We start from the raw sequence: 23295 nt of genomic DNA, 5'->3' as shown, positions 1-23295 counted from the left end.
GCCATGAATGGTGTGCGGCGAGGACTGAAGTCGCCAGTTGCTTGTTCAACGGCGCGCACACCATAAAAGTCTGGGACATCGCTCACATCGTGAAAAATAGGGGACAACGAACTTAGCGCCTCTTCCGCATACGACATGCGAGGCTGTGGCTGCCGTACCTCCTGCTGTGGTGTCTCGCTTCACTCTGGGACTTGGACTGCCTGCCTGATTTTCTTCCGGAGGACCTCAGCCAGAGCGAGTCACTGTACCGATGCCGGAGCCAACTGACGCTTCTGGAGCTCTTCTCGAACAACAAGCCTAATGAGCTCCCGCAAGGCGTCGGTATTGCCAAATAGCGTAGCGAGATGGTCGACAGGTCGCGGTTGTACTGCCTTGTTCACTGCTGCAGTGCTTTTTCCATTGACTTGGCTTCGGCGAGAAACTATGCAACGGCCTTTACTGGGCTGCGTATTAGGCCACCGAGTAACTCTTGCTTGACACGGCGCATCAAGTTCCTGAGCTTCTTTTCCTGAGTTCCTGAGCTACTTTTGGTAATTTCATGCAGCTTAGACCAATTCTCACGAGTCGGCTTTCCTTTAAATTTGCTTTATTCTGGTTGCGTTTTGCGTGTAGGACTACATAACTCCCGAGTAAATCAAGGTTTACTTTTACTTCTTTTTCGTTAATGTCCATGCCGCAATAAAGTGTTACCTCAATTCAAACATCTCCTTAAATATAGACCATAATTCAATTACTCCAGTGTCGTCGGCGTATGTTTCTATACCGTCAGGTACTCATTCAACGCTTTGCTTATATCACTTACATTTGCTTTTTTCGTAGTTATATACACGTCTGTTTGCTGTTCCAAAGCTTCTTAAGTGTTCAACATTCATTTCACAAAGCACAGCATTAAAATCGCTAACTCTAGCTAGCATATGAGTGAAGCGAACTAAGCCAGGTTGAGTTGTGAGTAATAAATCTAAGATCTCATTACCACGTGTCGGTTGCAAAACGATGTGATGAAACGCAAAAAAAATTCAACCAAGGTAATCAGTACTTCACTGGACCGGCCCGAAAAAGAGTGGAAGTGAGGTTCATGACTCCAATCAATATTAGGCATTTTAAAATCACCTCCAATTATTTACCTCCGTGAAGTCTGTTTAAATTGGGTCAAATGTCACCGTCAACTGCATAAGCACATCGACGGATGAATCAGGCGGGCGGTAGAATAAACACACAGTTATAACTTTGTAATTTTTAAGCGTGTTTCTACACCATACAGCCTCACATTCGTTTGCACCAGCATTTATCTGAGAAGAAGAAACTATACGATCGAGAATAATAAGCATTTAAAGCGATCTAAGAATACTTCACCATCAGCAACTTCATTTGCTAACCATGGTTCAGTACGGAGAATAACAGACGGCTTCACCATGTCAACTTGAGACGCAAATTCATCAAATTTGTTTTTAATGCTCCGGCAGTTAATTACAAGAAAAGAAATAAGCGTTGCATTATGCCGACGCCGTCGCCTGACCGGTTCTCCTTCCTTTGTAGTACCGGTTTTGTCTACTACTGGTACTAGCTCATTTGTCTTTATATCAAACAAGTAGTTCTCACCGTTTATGAGAGGGTTGTACTTAAGACTGATCTTGTCGCCACTTTGTTATCGTGATTTCGCGAACTGCCGTATTTGCTTCCTCTCTCTGCGTGCATCCTCGGAAAAGTCCTCTAAAACACTGAAATTGTTTCCTTTTTAATTTATAACCGCTCTTTAAAACCTTGTGCTCTTCAACGTAGGAAGCGAAAATTGCTACTAAAGGACGATTGCTACCAAATTTGAATTTCCCATCCTGTGAGTATTTTTCATTTTTGCTGACTGGATGCCTAATTTTGATATACACGCGTAAATAACATCTTCTCCAGAGTCCTCATTTCACTGGTTGGGTCATGCAGCCTCTACACCAAAAAAAAAAGAAAATTGCGACGCCTTCCCTGGTTCTCCACATAGTCGACCTTCGCCATTACTGAACCCAGCATCCGCTGATGTGCTTCTCATTGTTTCCTGCATTCTTCCACTTGGCAGTTAATTTGATCAATGCTTCTGTTCAGCAGATCTTATGAGAGGCCGTGCGATGGTGTTTAATAAAGCGGCGGAAGTAAGAGCAAAGACCCACGAAACGCCGGACATTTTTTGGGGAACGTGGATCAGGTAACTCTTTCACGGCGCGAATTTTCTCTGGGTCCGGTCGGATGCCAGTCGCATTGACATGTCCAAGAACAGTCATCTCACGATGGCCGAAGTTACACTTCTTCGAGTTGAGCTGTAGATCGGCCTTGCGAAAGACGGCAAGTACAGCTGTAAGGCGCTCAATGTGCGTGCTGAATGAGGGCGACAGCACAATAATATCATCTAGGTAGCAGAGACAAGTCGACCACTTGATTCCTTGGAGTAATGAGTCCATCATACGCTCAAAGTTAGCCGGAGCGTTGCATAGCCCAAAAGGCTTAACATTGAAGTGGTAAAGACCATCATGCGTTATAAAGGCGGTCTTTTCACGATCTAGGTCATTGACAGCGATTTGCTAATATCCGGACCGTAGGTCAATGGACGAAACACACTGCGCCCTGTATAGGCAATCGAAGGAGTCATCGATACAAAGTAGTGGGTAGACGTCCTTCTTCGTGATGCGGTTGAGGGGGCGGTTGTCAACGCAAAATCTCCATGAGCCCTCCTTCTTTTTGACCAGCATGACAGGGGACGCCCAGGGACTTGACGATGGCTAAATGATGTCTTTCGCTAGCATCTTGTCTACTTCCGTTTTGATGACGTGACGATCCGAAGCTGAAACTCGGTAGGGTCACCGATGGATGGGTGGATAATCGCCTGTATGTATACGATGTTTGACAAGTAACGTCGGCCTAAGGGTCACTTGTTCAGGTGGAATATATCTTTGTAAGAAAGTAATAGACTGCACAGCTGTTCAGTCTCCGCAGGAGTGAGATTCGGGGCGATCATTTTCCTAATGTCGTTGTCAGTACATTCGGCAGACCTGAAAGGCTCACAGGAAGCGTCGACGGCAAAAGTCTCAACGCAACTAGCGTCTAAGGCAGTGATTGTAGCCAGGCTGGTATCTTTAGGCAGAATTTGCTTAGCGAGACCGAAATTCACCTCAGGGAGGTTCGTGCGATTGTCTGTGACCCTAAGTATTGCATGCGGAACAGTGATGCTGTGAGTGAGAACGATGGCAGTTATGGGAGCGGAGATGTTCTCACCGTCGAGAAGCGGCGTAGAAGGCGACATTTCGATGTGTGTCAAGACCTGTGGAGGAATGTGAACAAAATCAGTAGGTCTCAGTCGACTTTCCTGTAGTGTTGGAGGAACGTTCAGTAAGGGCGGGTCTAGACGCACAGTACTTGAGGAACAATCGATGAGTGCTGAATGGGCGGAGAGGAAGTCTAAGCCTAGGATGAGGTCAGGGGGGCACTGGTCAAGCACGGTTAAAAGGACGACAGTATGGCGGCCGGAAATGTTCACACGTGCAGTACACATTCTGACCACGGTCACCGTGCTACCGTCAGCGATTCGTACGAACCGAGTTACAGCAGGCGTAACAATTTTCTTTAAATGACAGCGTAGGCGGCTGGTCATAATCGATATGTGTGCTCCGGTATCTATGAGGGCTGCGACGGGTAAACCATCAACTTGAACGTCAAGAAGGTTACGTCTTGTGAATAGCGTCAAAGAAGGATTTTGCGGTGAATCCCACAATGCAGCACCACCTCGAGATGCCGCATTGCCTAGTTTTCCTAGAAGTTGGGGCGTACGTGGCTGGCGACGCTGTGGCGACGGCGAGCGAGCGTAGCGGCGAGTCGAGGTACTGGTGTCGGAAGCGTCGTAGAAGCGACGAGGTGAGGAACTTCGGGGCGAACTTGAATACCAGAAGGTGTTTCGAGGAGGGGACGGCCAATGGCTCCGGCATTGACGGGAAACGTGACCGATTCGGCCACAGGAGAAGCAGATCGGCCCGTCGTCGGGTGTGTACGCCAGTCCGAGGGATTCCTGTTAGTGTAGGGATAAAGGACACTGTGATGTGGACTACGGTAGGACCGAGCAATAGGAGCAGGACGGGCGTCAGAGCGACTCAAGGAGCAGGCGCTGGGAAGACCCATATTAGCGATTTCCTGGCGAATGACGGACTGGATCAGCGATATCGTCTCAGCAGTGTTGTTCCAAGCCATCTGTTGAGGCGAGGCAGGAAACGCTGCTTCGAGTTCATGGCGTACAATAGAGGTCACCTTTTCACTTGATGATGGCGAGCTTGATTGGTCGGTGGGGTCGGTGCAGGAAGAGGTCGCTACAGTATTTGGAAGCCGTGTAAAATGATTGTATATACGGCGACTCTTCGCCTGCTCAAAACGGCGGCATTCCTTCATAATGGCGTCGACAGTCGATAAGTTTCTGAAGACCAGAAGGTTGAATGCGTCGCCCGCAATGCCTTTGATAATGCGTCCAATCTTGTCGGCCTCTGGCACGGACGTGTCGATTTTATGACAGAGGGCTATGACGTCCTGAATGTAGGAGACATACGACTCGGTAGCAGTTTGCGCAGGCGTGGCGAGTTGTTGCTTGGCAGCTAGTTGTCGACCGGTCGGATTACCAAAAACGTCGGACAGCTTTTCTTTGAACAAGTCCCAGCTGGTTAGATCTTCCTCGTGTGTGTAAAACCACGTTCGCGGTGTTCTGTCGAGGTACAACACGACATTGGCCACCATTAAGCTCGGATCCCACCTGCTCACCTTGCTGACGCGCTCATACATCCTCAACCATTCTTCCACGTCCACACCATCGAGGCCATTGAACTTCCCGGGGTCTTGCGGCTGAGGTAGAGCAACGTACTGGGTATCTGTAGTTGGCATTGCTGCTGTAGAGGAGGCGCCTTCCACTGGAATCATGGTCGCAGGCTGGGTGAGACGTCCGCTGCGGAGCTCCGCGGCGAAGACGCGTACTCAGCACCTCCACCAAAATGTCACAGGTATAGAACTATTTACACAGTGTATTTACAGAGTGAATATCGACAGCAGCCGAGGATCCCGAGAGACTCTTGCACTTCGTCTTCAACGTCAATGACCTTGTCTTCTTTTGCCACTGTAACAATATTCTGGATTATGTTTCGGCTATACGGCTACTGGGATCATTCATAGTGTGTTTACTTTCAACTTGGGTTAGTTCTATTCCAATTAACTTGGCCTTAATTGTATTTTAACCATCTAGGAGCATCTGCAGTTTCGGTGGTGGACGGGCCTGGGTTAAGCTCGACGTCGCCATATAGAAGTAGCACTAACATATAAAAGGAAATACGACGCAATAATCGAAAGTGGTGACACGAATAATCGTTCATTTGCGAGTGAGTTTTCAGGCTATCAAATAACACTTCGGGTGGAACCGGCAAAACAAAATACGTGCGAAAACAACGCAAGTTCGGATTACTTACCTGCAAAAGCAGCAACAAAAACGTGAGTGGCACCGCCTCTGCCATGCCGGTTCCACACCCCTCTGAGTAACTGACAGATCTCATCATTTGTAGACTGACAATAACATGATCACTGCGCCAGTGTGCCTTGATCGGCACGGTACATCGGTCTAAGTCAGCTACTATGTCGTCGAATTGTCGTCGTAGGCAGCAGACAAAGTTCCTTTCGCTGATCCATCAAGGCAAATCCCAGACCAAGAGGCTGAACTCGTAGTTGATACACATAAAACGGCGTCCCCGAAAGACAGCTCCAAAGCTGAGATTTCACGTGCCTGCAAAAGCAGCAAGGAAAACGTGAGCGGCAGCGCTTCTGCCATGCCGGTCTCACGCCTCCTTTGCTTGAGAATAATGATTTTAGATTGATGGTAGTAGTGCTATCTTATAGTAATGGTAGGAATGGTCATTTTGACAGCACACCACTGCCCATAGCGGTGCTGCAACAACGTTCAGATCAGTTGCTAGGCTGGTTATTGTATGTACAAAAGGCTAGGGACGTCAAACGCCGCGTCGAAAGCCGGCGTCTCCGCGAGTGCTTGCGCAACAGTAATCTTTAATGGTAAACGTATACGGCAAGCATTACGTTCTCCAAATTGCTATCACAAGCGCCTTATCATCAGTTATGTGGCTAGGATGTTTGTTTTGAGCTTTTTCTTAATGCAAACGTATATCGTTGTGTATGTTCTATGTGCGATTCCAAAGAATGTAAGCACTTTTCGCTTCACTTTATTGAACGCTTGTAGCCTCTGCTTCACGTGGCTACGAGCCATTGTATTTTCTGCTGGCTTACGGGGGTATGAGTGGGTATGAGTCATTGATGACGATAGATTTCTTTCGACGGACGCGAAAAAAAAATCCCGGCATGCTAGCCATAGAGAGATTCGCTGTAAAAGCGTTCATAACGTTAAACCAATGGTGCACGGAGTCGAAAAGACACCACACCGGTTCCTCAAAGATAGGAAACCGACGCTATAGCGTGCTGCGCAACACATTCACTGAGTATTGGGCTTTTTTCAATTAACATCTTCCAAGGCAGCGCTTTTGCGAACTCTACCACGAATGGAGTAGGTATATGCAGCTCTTCAATAAACTGCTCGCCCACTTGAGTCACTCTGCAACTTTGGCCATTGAGTGTGCTGTGAGCGGTAGAACAATTCTCAGTGTTCGCACACACGGGCGCGCCAAGCTTCTCGTCTCGGACGCGATGCGCGGACTTCTCAGCAGCGGTACTCTATGACGCAGTGTGTAAATAAATGATGTGGATTTCACAAAACAAGGGCCTGGTAATCTTTGCTCATCACAAAAGAATAATTTGTCTCAGACAAGCCATATATATATACATATACATGTATATATACAAAGGCGTAATGCTTACGTTTCGCATCCATATACGTTCAAGCTATGCATTTCTTCAAATATATAAGCGCCTCAAATGTCGTTGGATAATGCCCAAACCTCCAATATTTATTATTGGCACCTTATTTCTCCCTCTTTGCAGTGATCATCCCTCCGAGCTAGGTTTTATAATTCGTACTTTTCAAGCTGTGTATTAATAGCTTTGTTGTTTAGCATAAATTCTAAGGTATCATTCTAAATTATTTTGTGGAAATCACTACTACTATACTACTGTCGTCATACTACTCACCTCGGCACGGTGGCACTGCTAGTACGCGGCACGCTAACCCGTTTGCATTAATTGTACAGCTGTCCTTCGGCCTGCTGCTTCATGCCGGGGATGGAGGCACTGCGCAAGCCGGAGCGACTAGGGCGGCGCAGGAGCTCTACGCTACCCGATGCCACGTGCTGGATCCACCGCCATACTCATCGTGGGAATTGCACCTTCAACACGGGAAGATAGCATGCTCGGAGATCCTGGCCCGTGATCTGCGTTCAGCGCCTCTGCTCTCCGCTGCTTAATATAGCCGGCCTGGGATCGACACGACCACTGGGCACGGTGGCACTGCCAGTATGCGGCATGCTAAACCGTTTGCATTAATTGTACAGCTGACTTTCGGCCTGCTGCTTAATGCCGGGGATGCAGGCACTGCACAAGACGGGGCGACCAGGGCGGCGCAGGAGCTCTACGCTACCCGATGCCACGTGCTGGATCCACCGCCATACCCATCGTGGGAATTGCACCGTCAACACCGGAAGATAGCATGCTCGGAGATCCTGGCCCGTAATCTGCGTTCAGCGCCACTGCTCTCCGCTGCTTTAAATAGCCTGCCTGGGATCGACTCGGCCACTGGGCACGGTGGCACTGCCAGTATGCGGCACGCTAAACCGTTTGCATTCATTGTACAGGTGAGAAAGGATTTTGGATATTGCATCCGCTCAAGCGACCCTTTCTTGCTAGTGCTGCCGTGCCCACCGTTTTGTATCCTGGTTTTTGATGTCGCCTTGGCCTTGACAAAATTGCTGCTATTAGGTGATGATATTGAAGCTAACCCTGGCCCCGATCCAACCCAAATTTCAGAACAGCTGAAGGATATTGCAGCCGACATCAAAGATAATAAAGAAAAACGTTTAGTAGATATAGAAAACAAGCTTGACCACCTTGCAGTCCTTGAAGATAGAGTCGAATCCTGTCAACAAAAAATCACCTGTATGAGCGAAGTAATAGACATTCTTCAACATAAAATTGACGACCTTGAAAACCGCAGTAGGCGATCTAACCTAATTATCTATGGACTAAAGTGAAAAAACGATGAAACTAGCGAGTCGTTAGAGCAAACTTTAAACAAAGCCATTATCGAAGACACCCTGGGACTAGAAAAAGTTGCCATCGAACATAGGTTGGAGAAACGCGCCACAGATAAAACTCGACCGGTGATAATGAAATTACTTGCCTCCAGACAAAAAGTGGCAATCTTAAGCCGAGGTTTCAAACTAAAATCAACTGACTATTCAATTGGTGAAGACTTCTCTAAAAGAATAAGAGACATACGGAATAAACTTTGTGATAGTGCAAAACCATACTGTGAAAAAAATGAAAAAGTATCACTTTCTTTTGACAAACTTTACATTAACAAACACGCATATATTTGGGACGAAGAGAAGAAGGACAAAGTACCGATGTAAAAAAACGACACAGAAACAAACCGCCGAATAACCCGCAGTACGGCACAAGCCGCACAATCTAAAGATTAACATTGATAAATGTAAACCCCCGCAGTGTCCTAAATAAAAAAGAAGCCTTGGAAAGCCTTCTAGTCGATTACGAGCCCGATATTGTGGCCATCACGGAAACATGGCTATCACCCGCTAAATTCGACCACGAGATTGCCAATCCAAACTACACAATCATCCGAAAAGACCGACCTTCACGAGGTGGAGGAGTGGCCTTACTGATAAAAAACTGTCTTCGCTTTGTCCTTCTTCCCGAGGTGAACAACGCTGAAGCCGTTTTCTGCAAACTTTTGCGCGACGGGACGTCAATCGTAACCGGTTGCGTTTATCGGAGCGCTTCCTCTGACAGTGCATGCCTTTCAGCAATTCAAAAATATGTGCAGCGTCATGTCCATCAATCCAGGATTATTCTTGCGGGCGACTTTAACCTAGCTGACTTAGACTGGTCCACAATGCATCATACGTCAGAAGCCTCAGAAGTGCTAATAGACCTAATGCAAAATTTTAACCTACATCAACTTGTCGCTCGTCCTACCCGCGTTCAAGGCTCAACGAAAAATATCCTCGACCTCATATTTCTTAGCAACCATTTCTCTACAAGTCAAGCACAAATAGACATTATTGAATGAATATCTGATCACAGTATACCTATGTGCACATTCCAGCTTGATCATTGTATTACTACCCAGTCTACAGTAAAAAGCTTTTTTAACTTTCATAAAGCAGATGACGCAAGCATACTAACTTATCTGTCGCATGAATTTGATTCCTTTTCGGAAAAATCATATCAGCAATCTACTGATGTAGATGCATTGTGGCTACATTTTAAGAGAATTGTCCTGCGCTGTATAACTAATTATATTCCAATGCAAAAGAGCAAACAGCACCTTAAGAATCCATGGATCACGCGCGAAATCATCCATGCTAAACGGCGCGCAAATCGTCTTCGTAAGGCAAACAAAAATAACCCAAAACCATCTACAACCTTGAAGTTAAAATATGCAGTTATGCATTTCAAGCACTAGCTAAAAGATTCGAAACAATGTTACTACAGTGTCACTCTTGCTAGCTTCGTAAAAATAACCCACAAAGATTCTGAAAACATGTGCGCAGTACCGAGCAGACAACAACCAAACTAACTGAAGAAGAAATAAGCGCAACGGCAAACAAATATAACAATGTCTTCAAATCAGTCTTCACGGAAGACAATGGTACAGTCCCCCCTCTTCAACATCTTGTACGTCAGTGCTTGATCGGTTAATAATAACGGACGCCGGTATCCACAATCTTCTCCTCAATATTGACCCTAAGAAATCAAACGGGCCTGACAAAATTCCAAACGAATTCCTAAAAAAAATATGCTGAGTGGTGCAGTAGATATCTGGGACACATTTTTCGTAAATCACTAGCAACCTCTAATCTACCACACGACTGGAAAAAGGTTAAAATAATACCGATCCATAAGAACGGAGACAAAAATAATTTTGCCAATTTCAGACCCATATCTCTCAACAGCACTTCATGCAAAATACTAGAACACATCATTATAAAACACATGACAGTATTTCTAGAACATGAAAACATCCTATCGCCTCACCAGCATGGTTTTCGATCTGGATATTTTCAACCATCACTCAACTAACAGAGGTAGTTCATGACCTTGCTCTTAGTATTAATAATCGTTCTCAAATTGACAAGTTTTAACTTTACTTATCTAAAGCATTTGATTGAGTGAGTCACACTAAGCAAACTGCAAAAGTGGAGCAAGCCATCGGGAAAGGACAAGTTTCTTCTTGGATAACAGCTTTTCTAGCACACCGCTCAAAATTTGTTATGTTTGACCACATTCCATCTGATGTCGTTTCTGTCGCATCTGGAGTACCACAAGGCTCGGTACTCGGGCCGCTGTTATTTCTGATCTTTACTAACGATATAACCAATAATATAGGGTGCAAAATCAAACTCTTCGCGGATGACTGCGTGATATATAAAGAAATTAATAGCCATAACGACCATCTCGATCTTTCTGATTCCCTTAACACGCTAGTCGAGTGGTGCTCCCAGTGGCAAATGTCTATTAACGTGAATAAATCAGTGGCAATGACAGTAACAAGAAAAAAGCAACGCTCTCATTTCTCCTATATCGTTAATGGCACGCCTCTTTCCATGGTTGAGCAACAGAAATATTTAGGGATAACGCTGACATCAAACCTCAATTGAGAAACACACATAACTAATATTACAACTACTGCACTACGAAAGCTACTTTATCTAAAAAGACGCCTAAAGATCGCTCCAATGAACATTAAGCTTCTGGCCTATAAAACATTTGTGAGACCTATTCTAGAATACGCTAACACAATTTGGTTTCCTTACACAGCAACTAACATAGCTAAACTTGAAGCTGTACAAAGAAAAGCCGCAAGGTTCATTCATAGAAAAATATCATTCTAGTGACTCACATTCAGGTCTCTTAGCTTCCTCAGGCCTCAACGCATTATCGACGAGAGCGAAACAAGGTGGACTAAAATTTCTGTTTCAAATGCTGCGCCGTCAGTATAAAATCGATATCACCCGGTACATTTCATATTCGCAATCTAGAATAACACGGCATCAACACGAACATACGCTAACCGAGTATTCCTTTTCTAATGACGCATTCAGGTACTCATTCTTTCCTAGAGTAATCAGAGAATGGAATGAACTTAACTCGTTATTAACAGCGACAAAGTCTTTATCCCTGTTCGTTTCACAACTGGAGCTCATCACAAGAAGTTATTAACGATTTCTCATGTTTGTTTCCTACTCTCTTTATGTTAAACTAACAGTACTTGAAAAAAAATGTATACACTTGTTTGTTTCCAAATACTTCACGTTTTTGCTTTGACTATGATATGCCCCGGTTGTTGTTCATTTTATTCTGCTTTGTTTAGTGTTCTGTTGCACAGCTTATCTACCTTATATTTTGTATTTTGTTGAATATTGTTGCTTTTTCATTCTTTGTGTAGCTCGAACATGTATTTATGTAGGGAAAAGAAAGTGTTCATGCCCGTCTGCTAAAGTCTCGGCTGAGGGCGGCAGTATTGTAAAATAAAATAATAAATAAAATAAATAATTTAGCTTTACATGCTCGTTTTTGTTCATAACCAGGTCTAAACACCCGGTTTTCTACAAAGAATTTGTAGCCCATGCGACACATATGCAAGAAGCAATTCGTACCATTTGGATGATTCTTTAAATACACTTTCTCAAGCATCACATTCGCTGGGTCATTGCGCTATTATTTAAAAACAACTTAGAAATTAGGCCTTCATTTCGACAGAGTTCCTTGGCAATTCTGCAACCGCCAGCGTTTTACATAACATACTAATTTATCTAAGAGTGAGCGTTTCTTATTTTTTCAGGTCGCACTTTTCACGAGCTGTTCTTGACAGCAGAGAATATTGAGAAAGAAGTGCCGGAGAATTGCTTACAAAAATATAACGAGGAAATAGCCAAAATTCCAAGAGAAAAGGCGGCCCTAAAGACGGGCTATACTAAAGAGTTGTGCAAGAAGAGTGAAGACGGACCCTCATCCACCCCGGCAAGAACAGCATGAGGGATTAGTTTGTTTCTTCAGCGCTAATAAAGCCACATTACCCAGGACACCTGTAGTGATTTTCTAGGAAGATGAGTCGTATACTTTCATATAGAAGATGAATTCACGTAAGTAGCTTTATGAAACATTACATCTACACGAGCATTGAGTCTTGAATTTTTCAAAGATACATATGTTATTAACACTGCGGTTTCATAGTTACTATTCTCAGTGGAACGTAATGCTTAAAGCCGATGCTTTAGAAGGTATATTCTCTTGAAAGATAATTTATTAAAATATTAATTGAAGGGTTTGACAAAAATTTATACCCCAAGGTTCAAGGAAATCACCTTGCATGCACTGCTTGGGATTAAACACGTACAAAAGTAGAGGAAGCACTCAAACAGAGGAATATCTTCAATGTTATCAAATTGCTTAAAAAGTATATCAACGGAATATTTTCGCTGCTTGAGCTTTTGTAAAATTAATGGAAAATACTTGATTATATACAACTCCAAAGGCAGAATGACCGTATGGTCGTCTCATATACATCGATATAAATCACTAAGGAGCGTCCTTAAAATGAAGCTATTAATAATTATAATGACAATAATAATGAACAATAGCTACTTAAGAGGCAAAAGAAAATGCAGAAATAGAGAAAATTGTCTCATTAGTTACATTGTTCTAGTGTGCGAACCATGCAATATTGGAGCGAAGACTGATACCAACGTATCGAGGCGTGCTCTTTGTAGACATCAAGACGACGATGACTTATGTACTTTAAGGTACTCCGTGTAGTGGGACTTGGGCAATTCAGAGGCGAAGAAGACTTCTTCGTACTGTTGTTTTTTCAACAGGCTGTTCCGCCGTCTTGCTCAACGTGTTGCTGTTTCTTGTTCGGTTTGAAGCGCGACACTGGTGGAGTGGCGCGGTACACAACCCTGCCTGATGCTCCGGACTCTTCCTGGGAGCTGTTCATGCAGCCCGTCTCTATTGCAACTCCTGTACATCGCTTTCGTCGGCGCGTGCTAGGCCTTGCTCCCGAGCTCCACACCCGACAGGAACATTCATGCGGGAGCTGTCTACCTCTGCCGGTGGCAACCCCCAGCCCACCACTGTTTCCACAATTTAAACAAGACAGCTCTACTCGCAGTCCGTTAAAGCATATATCCTCATTGTCGTCTTTATGTATACATGGAGCACGCGTCATGTGACCTAATTGACAATATTTACAGACTGAATAGAAGGGCCGGAGGTGGAAAGAATAAAAAAATGAGTTGTTAGTATCCAAGATCACTAACAATTTTTTGCACCAAGTTTCGATGAGAAAAATATCAGTTCGAAGGGCTAGTGCTTCGTCAATATTATTTTTCTACCAATATATAGAGCATGCAATCTTCAGCAAACAAGCGTATTTCTGGTGAAATGTTACTTGGCGGGCCAATAATATATACAAGGAAAAGCAGGGGCCCGAGCACAGTTGCCTGTGGAAGGCACGAATCTAAGCGGGTAAGGTCAGAAGAGTGACCATTAGGGTAGACGAATTGTTGTCGATTAGTTAGAAAGCTGCGTATCCAATAAAATGCATGAGGGTTAAGGTTTTGTATGGAAAGTTCTTGAAATAATCGGTTGTGAGGTGTTTTATTGGATGCCTTCTCGAAGTCAAGGAACAACGCATCAGCGTTACATTGAGCGTCAAGACCAGAACTGGTATTGTTAATAAAGAGGGCAAGTTCGGGGTCTCACGGGGACCTATTCAAAAAAGAAAGCATGCTGGCTGGATGAAAAAAAATTACCGAATGGACGAAAAATTGCAATTTGAAAGCAAAGAAAGTGTTCCACTACTTTACAACGGACACTTGCCAGGGATATTGGACAGTGATCCTTCTGGGATGCTGAGTTAATTTTTCTCTCAACTGGAATGAACTTGTCCACTTTCCACTCAATGGGACCGCTCCAGAGGAAGGGGACTGCTGAAATATGTACGGCGAAATCTTGGTTATTACGTGCTTAGTTCTTTCTTTAAATTTTGAAGATTACGCCATTCACCCCGTCTGATTATGTTAGCTTTAGAGATTCGATTACTCTGGAAATGCCAGGAGTGCGGAACGTAATTTCTGACATCAGTGCATGATCTGATTGAGGTAGGGGAAGCCAGGTTTCAGGTAGCTCGCGGGTAAATACTGAACAGAAAGTGGTATTAAATACTGGCGAAATCTCCTGCACCAGAGTTTCACGATCTTGCTCGTCACGCAACAATGAAGTGTTAGAGAGGGTGGGTTTCATAGAACTCCAGAACATCTTTGTGTTAGTTTGCATCACATCAATTAAAACAAAAAATTATTGTTGAGCAGAAGCATTGAGTGAAAGGAAGAGCTATTCGGTGTCTCGATAAGCTGCCCAAGCACGTGTTGTGTCCACCAGTTCTGCGTGCCGGAATCGGGGTTTATTTGTTCTTAAGCCGTTTTAGTGTTGTGCTAAACCACGGGAAATGAGATCGTTCTGTCTAGTGTCGTTGAATGGAAACACGGGCGGGAATAAATAGAGTGGACACGACAGACGCTAGCTTACAATTGAAGTTTAATGAAAGGATTTCCGAGGAGCCGAGGGCCGCACATGTGCAGTAACAAGGCAGATACCATCATCATCATCAGCACCATCATCAGCTAGGGTACGCCCACTGCAGGACAAAGACCTCTCCCACACTTTTTCAACTACCCCAGTCATGTACTAATTGTGGCCATGTCGTCCCTGCAAACTTCTTAATCTCATCTGCCCACCTAACTTTTTGCCGCCCCCTGCTACGCTTCCCTTCCCTTGGAATGCAGCCCGTAACACTTAATGACCATCGGTCATCTTCCCTCCTGATTACATGTCCTGCCCCTGCCCATTTCTTTTTCTTCATTTCAACTAAGATATCATTAACTCGCGTTTGTTCCCTCACCCAATCTGCTCTTTTCTTATCCCTCAACGTTACACCCATCATTCTTCTTTCCATAGCTTGTTGCGTCGTCCTCAATTTAAGTAGAACCCTTTTCGTAAGCCTACAGGTTTCTGCTCCGTACTTGATTACTGGTAAGACACAGCTGTTACACAATTTTCTCTTGAGGGATAATGGCAACCTGATGTTCATGATCTGGGAATGCCTGCCAAACGCACCCCAGCCCATTCTTATTCTTCTGATTATTTCAGCCTCATGATCTGGACGCGCAGTCACTACCTGCCCTAAGTAGATGCATTCCCTTACCACTTCCAGTGACTCGCTACCTATCGTACACTGCTGTTCTCTTCCGAGACTGTTAAACAGCAGCAGTGGACTTCGCAATGAATGAATTCTTAGGACGACACCAGTTTCGAGATCTAAATTCCCGAAATTCACGGAGAAATGCGTTGGCTTTCCAGTTACTTGTGTGCTTCAGTGCATGAAACGACTTTTTGTTGACAAACTACCAAGAACGCCAATGCATTTTTCCGCTAAGTTCGGGAATTTATATCTTGAAACTGGTGTCATCTTTAAAATTCGTTCCAAGTGAATGCGCTTTGCGCACTTCGCGGCTAGAATTTGTAAATTTCACCAAGGGCCATAATGTAATTACTTAAAAATAATTAGTACATTTTTATGAATTAGTCTATTTTCGATCTTAATTTCTTATGCAAGGATTGTCTACCGCTTCGAGTAGAGCGGCTCATGAACTAGCATTATGATATCTGCCACAGGCAACTTTTAAAGGTTTTTAAAATGTTCGCTGAAACACCCAGTATATAGTAGCATAATAGCTGGAGAGTGATAACCTTAACAATAACATGTAACGAGTACATGGCGTGCCGAGCGAGTACGATTCGTTTACCTGTAAAAGCCACAGGTGACGTGGGCAAGGCCCGGCCATAGGTGGTGTGCTGCCAAGCCCAGTAGAGTGCGCGCGGTTGACATCTTGCGTTTTATCCAACGATAATGACCACTTATGATCGCTTCAGTTACATGCGCCGAGGTTAGCGTTCCGGATACCAGAAAACGTGAATAGGGTGAGGCTGTTGAGAACCATTGGCGCTGTGGCAGGCAGTGTTCACCAGGAGCTTCCGAAGTTTCACGAGAAGCGGCTGGCGGGTCTGTTAGCTGCAGTGCGTCCCAGCGAAGGAGCGCTGCGTCGTTGACGGCAGCACGAGGCCCCGCATATTTCACATCGTAGAACTATAGCGCCATCGCAGGTGCTTTCCTTTTATATGTTAGCGTTATTGCTCTTGAATTTTTCTTTTTACTCCGTTGGCACCGTCTGTTGCGTTGGGCCGATCCTCTAGATGCTGTAGTCTCCAGTTCCCATGGCTAAATGTGCACGGGTATGTGCCACTACCTTCGTCATAAGTTTCTTACTTTGTTCGTCGAACGTCATCTTCGTCATCATACAGGCGTCACCCCGCCATCATGGCCATAAATTGGTCACTGTCTCATTCTCTTCAGCCCGCTGTCGCCACGTTTCCATCATTATCGACACGTGTACTCATTCATCCTTTTCTCGGAAACTGCATTTCACCCACTAAGAAGTTAACATTACCGCTCAGTGCAAGACGCGCCTTTATTATCGCAACTTACGGGAATGTTTTCGATGGTATTATTCGTTGACTGTTGTCACCGAAGCATGTGTAATCTGACTGTATGCGCGTTGCAAATTGTGCAGTAGTTTCTGGAAGACACGCGGGCACTACAAATAACTCTGGAACATTCGTTGACTCGTGTATAAAAGCTCACTTTCTTGACCGGCCGATCAGATTTTGTCGATCGCCTACAGTGTTCGTTGCTATTATTGTGCCTTTAGTGTATTTTGCTTTTGTGGGCACAGTTTCCTGCAATAAACATTTTAATTCATTTATTCACAGTTTTGCTGCTGTGCTCTTCCCCAGCACCACTACGTGGCCTTCATGTACGAGACGCCCCCGCAAAGCCGCGATCCAAGCTGGCAACCGGGAGATCCCACCAACTTCGCCCCGGAACATCGAGCAAGCCGCACGCTACAAAACCTACCTCCGAAGCACATACTTCTGCGTGAGGCGACCAAGAAGCTCGTGACCAGTTAACGAATCTAGTGCTAGGCCCAGCGTCCTCTGTCGTGCTGCAAGAGCCCGGCGAGCCACCGGCCTTCCGTGGCTGATTATAAGGCAAGTAACATATGCAGCAAGGACTAGGGTCAAGTTGAGACAGGACAAGCGCTAGATTTCAACTAAGATATTATTGCGCTATCTGAGCATCTGGATATGCGGACAAGACGAAGGTACACTGCCACGTACTGGCTATTTAGAGAACTCAAGCTCTTTCTTTAATAAAGCCACTGACGGCCAACTGACACATCCATCACCTATCTGTACGATCTTGGAATCTGAGCCTTGGTCGCATGTTCGCAGTCCAGTCACGCAAAGACAGCGAAACTTCTTACATGTGTCCGGGAAGGCGAGGCAGGCATCAGTTGATGAACCCAATTCCTGTATGTCGCAGGGAGTGAATGTCCTCGCAAGTTGAGGACAAGAGCGTCTGATTGTCAGTCTCAGACGCGTGGCTACCACTTTCCCGGAACACGAATTATGTGTGCTGCCTGCGAACAAAGAGGGAGGATTTGGTGTCATCAAGTATTATGTGTTCAGTGATAAGGCATCTGGAGAAGTCCATGCCGTTTTGAACCCAAGGCCACCAGTGTCCTGAAGGAAAATTATGTCGCGAGCAAAAAGCGGTGCGATCAGGTCAACCTGTTGAACGGTTGTAAAGTAAATAGAGGGAACCGATATGGACTATCTGCGATTGTGGTTCTCGAGTTAGACTTATAAGGTAGAATGTCCCTTCTGCGTGATTGCCTGTGTCTGGTACGTGGTAAAAGTGCGTTGCGGACATCTTGCAAATCAAATTAAAATTGCCTGACGTAGTCGACTTGTTCCTGACTAATGATTCTACTCCAATTATTTATTTGCTAAAGTCAAGTGACCACAAAAGTATAACTGCTTTTTCTGTTGATATAAAAGATTTGTTTTATTCGTTGCCTCATGAAGGATTGCTGTCCTGCGTCGAAGCTGCAACTCACAAGCACGCTGCTCTATATTTTTCAAACGCCCGTGTTGTTAGTACGGCTTGTTTTTTTGACCTCATATTTACACGTGTACTTATCTTTATCGGGCGGCCACGTTTGGCCGCCTAACAAATGTTATCGCGCAGCGCAGGACGCGCCTGCATATAAAAGAAGTTTCTGGAATGTTATCGATGGTTCCGTTCACTGTCTTTCTCCGCAACTTGTGTCATCTGATTGCCTGTATGCGCGACGCGAATAGTGTAGAACTTTGTGGAAGACAAGCGGGTCCCATCGGTTAATCTGGAACATTCGACGACTGATCTATAAAAGCCGACGCGCTTGACCCGCTGATCAGATTTTTCGACGATCGCCGACTCTGTTTGCCGCTTCCGTTGTGCTATACGTGTAGCCTGTTTTGTGGGCACAGGTTCGCCCAATAAAATCTAGTTTTCCCTTTCACAGTATTGCTACTGTGTTCTTAAGGTCACCACCACGTGACAACTGGTGGAGGTGCTTTGCGTTCATGTACCACACACCCCCACAAAGCCGTGACCCAAGCCCGCACGCGGAAAACAACACCAACGTCGCCAAGAACCACCGAGGTAGCCGCAGGCTGCAAGGACTGCCGCGGAGCACGGACTTTTTCCTGAAACGACCAGGAAGATCGCCACCAAGTCCACCCCAATGGCAGTCCCAGCGTCCCCAGTCGTGCTGCAGCCGCCCAGGGAGCCTCCGACGTTCCGCGGTTCAACGTTCGAGGACCCGGAAAGCTGGCTTCAGACGTATGAGAGAGTCGCTACATTGAACAACCGGAACAGCGACATGTCTTCTTCGCATTAGAAGACGCGGCGAGGACGTGCTTCCAGAACCGAGAAGCCAACTTAATGACCTGGGAGCTGTTCCGAAGCGAATTCCTGCAGACATTCGCATGCGTCGTTCGCCGAGAACGAGCCCAAGCCGTATTGGAAACCCGGGTGTCGCTACCTAATGAAACAACCGCGATCTTCAGGGAGGAAATGAGCCGTCTCTTCCGCCACGTCGATCCTGAAATGCCCGAGGAGAAGAAAGTCCGCCTACTCATGCGCGGTGCGGAGGAGCAACTTTTTGCCGGAATGGTACAAAGCCCACCGAAGACCGTCGACGAGTTTCTTCGCGAGGCCTCCAGCATCGAGAAGACGCTCGAGATGCGAAGCCGGCAATTCAAACGCCGCACGAACTTGACAAATCACGCCAGAGTTCAGTCACTGACCACCGACGACCTACGCGAGACTATCCGAACGGTCGTGTGGGAGGAGCTACAGAAGCTGTTCCCATCATCACAGCCTCAAGTGGCTTCGATTGCCGACGCCGTACGTGAGCAGCTCCAACAACAACTCTGAGTAGCTCCTGAATCGCCGCAGCCTCAGCCGCAAGCGATGACCAACGCCGCCGTCGTCCACCGTCAAGGTCCCCCTCCACGACCGCGCCAGTGCCCCTTAACGCCGCAATTCCGTCGACCACCACTGCCGCCGCCAGCACGCCCACCCGTCGCCCAGCGCAGCTACCCGAGTAAGACAGACGTTTGGCGCGCTCCTGACCACCGCCATCTCTGCTACCACTACCACTACCACTACGTCGACCGACGATGCCCATACCGGGAGATGGGAATGCGAGGTTTCGCCGTCAACACTCCGCGCCCGAAGCAAGGTGAACGCCGTCGTGATATCGCCGACTACCTCTCCGCGACTCATTGGAGCTCTCGACAACCGTCGCGTTCGCCATCACCAGGTCGCTACCTGTCGCCACAGCTCTGACCATACACTGGCCAAGCCCGGGGCCGGTCAGCGAGCCCATATCCGGAAAACTAAAAGCAGCAGTCGACGGAGGTGCGGTTGCTGTTCGTCGAACTTACGAAGATCCTCAGCCGCCGACGAAGACGCCGAAGCAACTACCTCGACGACATAACGACACGCCGCCGTCCCGACGAAGTCTGGAAGCAAAGAATACGACGACGAAAGACGACCTTACGACGCGACGTTCCAGCTTCAGTTCAACACGACGCAGCCGTGATCCGATGCCAAGACCTAACTTCAACGCCAAAGAACCACCGACCACGACGTGCTTCTCGACGGCCACGCAGTTACCGCCTTAGTGGACACAGGGGCTGATTACTTCGTAATGAGTGGACACATCGCCACCCAGGTGAAGGAAGTTATAACTTCATGGGAAGGCCCTCAAATTCGACCGCTGGAGGACACCTCATTACGCCGACTGGAATCTGCACGGCAAGAATAACAGTTCATTACAGGATGTACCCTGCCAGCTTCCTTATCCTCCTACAGTGTTCACGAGGCGTCATCCTCGGCATGGACTTCCTTAACCAACACGGCGCAATCATAGACCTGAAGTCAAAATTGATAACGCTGTCGGAAGATCAAGTGATACCACCAGTGAGCTCTTGTAGTCACCACGCCTTGAGTGTTCTCGCAGATCAAGTGAGCATCCCGCCTCGCTTGAGCATTCTTATTTTGGTCGACACCGAAATACCCGCTGATGTAGAAGGCATCATCGAAGGCGACGAACGTCTACTGCTCGACCATGAAATTTGCGTCGCTAGAGGAATCGCTCGACTGCACGGAGGAAACACGAAAGTGTTGCTGACGAAGTTCAGGCAGGAGTTCAAGCACGTCAACAAGGGCACGGCGATCGCATTCATCGAGGACATTCTGGAAACCAGCAATGCGTTTGACCTCTCGGATTCTGCCGCATGTACCCCGACGACCGTAGTTCCCGAACCATACTTCGACATAAATCCAAGTCTCCCCATGATTAAGCAACAACAGCTGAGAAGCTTACTTCGATGGTACAAAGAGTGCTTTGGAAGTCATCACGGATTCGACAAACGCCAGTCGCAAAGCATCCCACAATAACCGAAGAGTGTGGTCGACCACTGCGCAGAGCCCTTATTGAGTTTCTACGCGAGAACGTGAGGCTATAAGGCACCAAGTCGACAAAATGCTACGCGATGACATCATCCAGCCGTCGAAAAGCCCGTGGGCATCCTCTGTTGTCCTGGTAAAGAAAAAGGACGGAACCCTACGTTTCTGCGTCGATTATCGTCGTCTGAACAAGATCACGAAGAAGGACGTATACCCCCTCGCACGAATAGACCACGCATTGCATCGGCTCTGCAACGCTAAATACTTCTCGTCGATGGACCTCCAATCTGGCTATTGGAAAATAGAAGTCGAAGAAAGAGATCGAGAAAAGACGGTCTTCATCACGCCAAACGGCCTCTACGAGTTCAAGGTCATGTCATTCGGACTGTGCTCGGCGCCTGCAACGTTCCAGCGCGTGATGGACACGGTTTTAGCAGGATTGAAGTGGCAGACCTGTCTCATTGACTTGGATGGCGTCGTCGTCTTCGCCGGAAATTTCGACGATCACCTCAGGCGGCTTCCGACAGTACTAGAGGCCATCAAGTCGTCAGGGCTTACTCTGAAGGCGGACAATTGCCGCTTAGCTTACGATGAGCTTCTGTTCCTAGGCCACGTAATCAGCAAATCTGGTGACCGTCCAGACCCGCAAAAGACAGCTGCCATCCCACAGTTCCCGCAACCCATCAACAAGACGGCAGTGCGTACATTCCTTGGCATGTGTGCCTACTACTAGCGCTTCGTCAAGAACTTTTCTCGCATCGCCGAGCCGTTGACACGTCTAACTAAATGAGATGTTAAGTTCAAAAGAGAAACGCCGCAGGCCGACGCATTTGAAGAACTCAAACGACGCATGCAGTCGCCACCGGTACTTGCGCACTTTGACGAGTACGCCGATACAGAAATTAATACTTACGCCAGCAGCCTAGGCCTCGGTGCCGTTCTAGTCCAGAGGAGAAACGGAGTCGAACAGGTGATAGCTTACGCTAGCCGGTCGCTGTCAAAAGCGGAAGGCAACTATTCTACGACCAAAAAGGAATGCCTCGCCATCGTTTGGGCTACAGTTAAATTCCACCCTTATCTTTATGGGAGGCCATTCAAAGTCGTCAGTGACCATCACGCGTTGTGTTGGCTAGCGAATATAAAGGATCCTTCAGGACGACTGGCGCGGTAGAGCCTCAGACTGCAAGAATACGACATCACTGTAACTTACAAGACCGGACGAAAACAGCCCGATGCCGATTGCCTTACACGTGGCTCCATTGATCCGCCGCCGCAAGATGACGACAATGACGACGCCTTCCTCGGAATGATAAGCGCGGAAGACTTCGCTGAACAGCAACGGGCAGACTCGGAGCTAAAAGGCCTCGTCGAATATTTGAAAGGGCACACGGCCATTGTCCCGAGGGCATTCAAGCGCGGGTTATCTTCCTTCACGCTTCAAAACAATCTACTCATGAAGAAGAACTTCTCACCAGTCCGTGCCAACTATCTTCTTGTTATCCCGTCAGGACTTCGTCCAGAAGTATTGCACGCCCTACATGACGATCCGATCGCAGGACACCTCGGATTTTCCCGGACACTATCGAGGATACAAGAAAAGTATTATTGGCAGCGCCTGACCGCCGACGTCGGCCGGTATGTCAGAACATGCCGAGACAATCAGCGACGCAAGACACCGCCGACAAGGCCAGCCGGATTACTACAGACAATCGAGCCTCCTTGCCGACCATTGCAGCAGAGCGGGATGGACTTGCTCGGACCCTTTCCGACGTCAGCAACCAGAAATAAGTGGATCGTCGTGGCGACGGACTATCCCACCCGCTTCGCTGAAACTAAAGCACTACCGAAAGGTTGCGCAGCCGAAGTGGCGAAATTCTTTGTCGAAAACATCCTGCTGCGACATGGCGCCCCAGAAGTCCTCATCACCGACAGAGGAACGGCCTTTGCAGCGGAGCTCACCCAAGCCATTCTGAAATACAGTCAGAGAAGGCCCAGGAGGACAACAGCCTACCATCCGCAGACAAATGGTCGTAGGGAGCGGCTGAATAAGACCCTCGCCGACATGCTAGCGATGTACGTCGACGTCGAACACGAGACCTGGGATGCCGTCC

General features: G+C 46.8%; 1 protein-coding gene across 1 annotated transcript in view; it reads left to right on the top strand.

Annotated features, from left to right (window-relative positions):
- Window positions 1-12284, top strand: part of LOC142589006 (uncharacterized) — a 197751-nt gene extending 185467 nt beyond the window's left edge. Inside the window, exon 8 of the mRNA XM_075700801.1 lies at window positions 12044-12284. Coding sequence (XP_075556916.1) covers window positions 12044-12237 — 194 coding nt within the window. The 3' untranslated portion in view covers window positions 12238-12284. The remainder of the gene's footprint in view (window positions 1-12043) is intronic.
- The last annotated feature ends 11011 nt before the right edge of the window (window positions 12285-23295 follow it).

The sequence above is a fragment of the Dermacentor variabilis genome, chromosome 7 (genome assembly GCF_050947875.1).
Source record: "Dermacentor variabilis isolate Ectoservices chromosome 7, ASM5094787v1, whole genome shotgun sequence".
Classification (NCBI taxonomy): Eukaryota; Metazoa; Arthropoda; class Arachnida; order Ixodida; family Ixodidae; genus Dermacentor; species Dermacentor variabilis.
The sequence above is the reverse complement of the archived record's forward strand: the minus strand, read 5'-3'. Positions and strand labels throughout refer to the sequence as shown.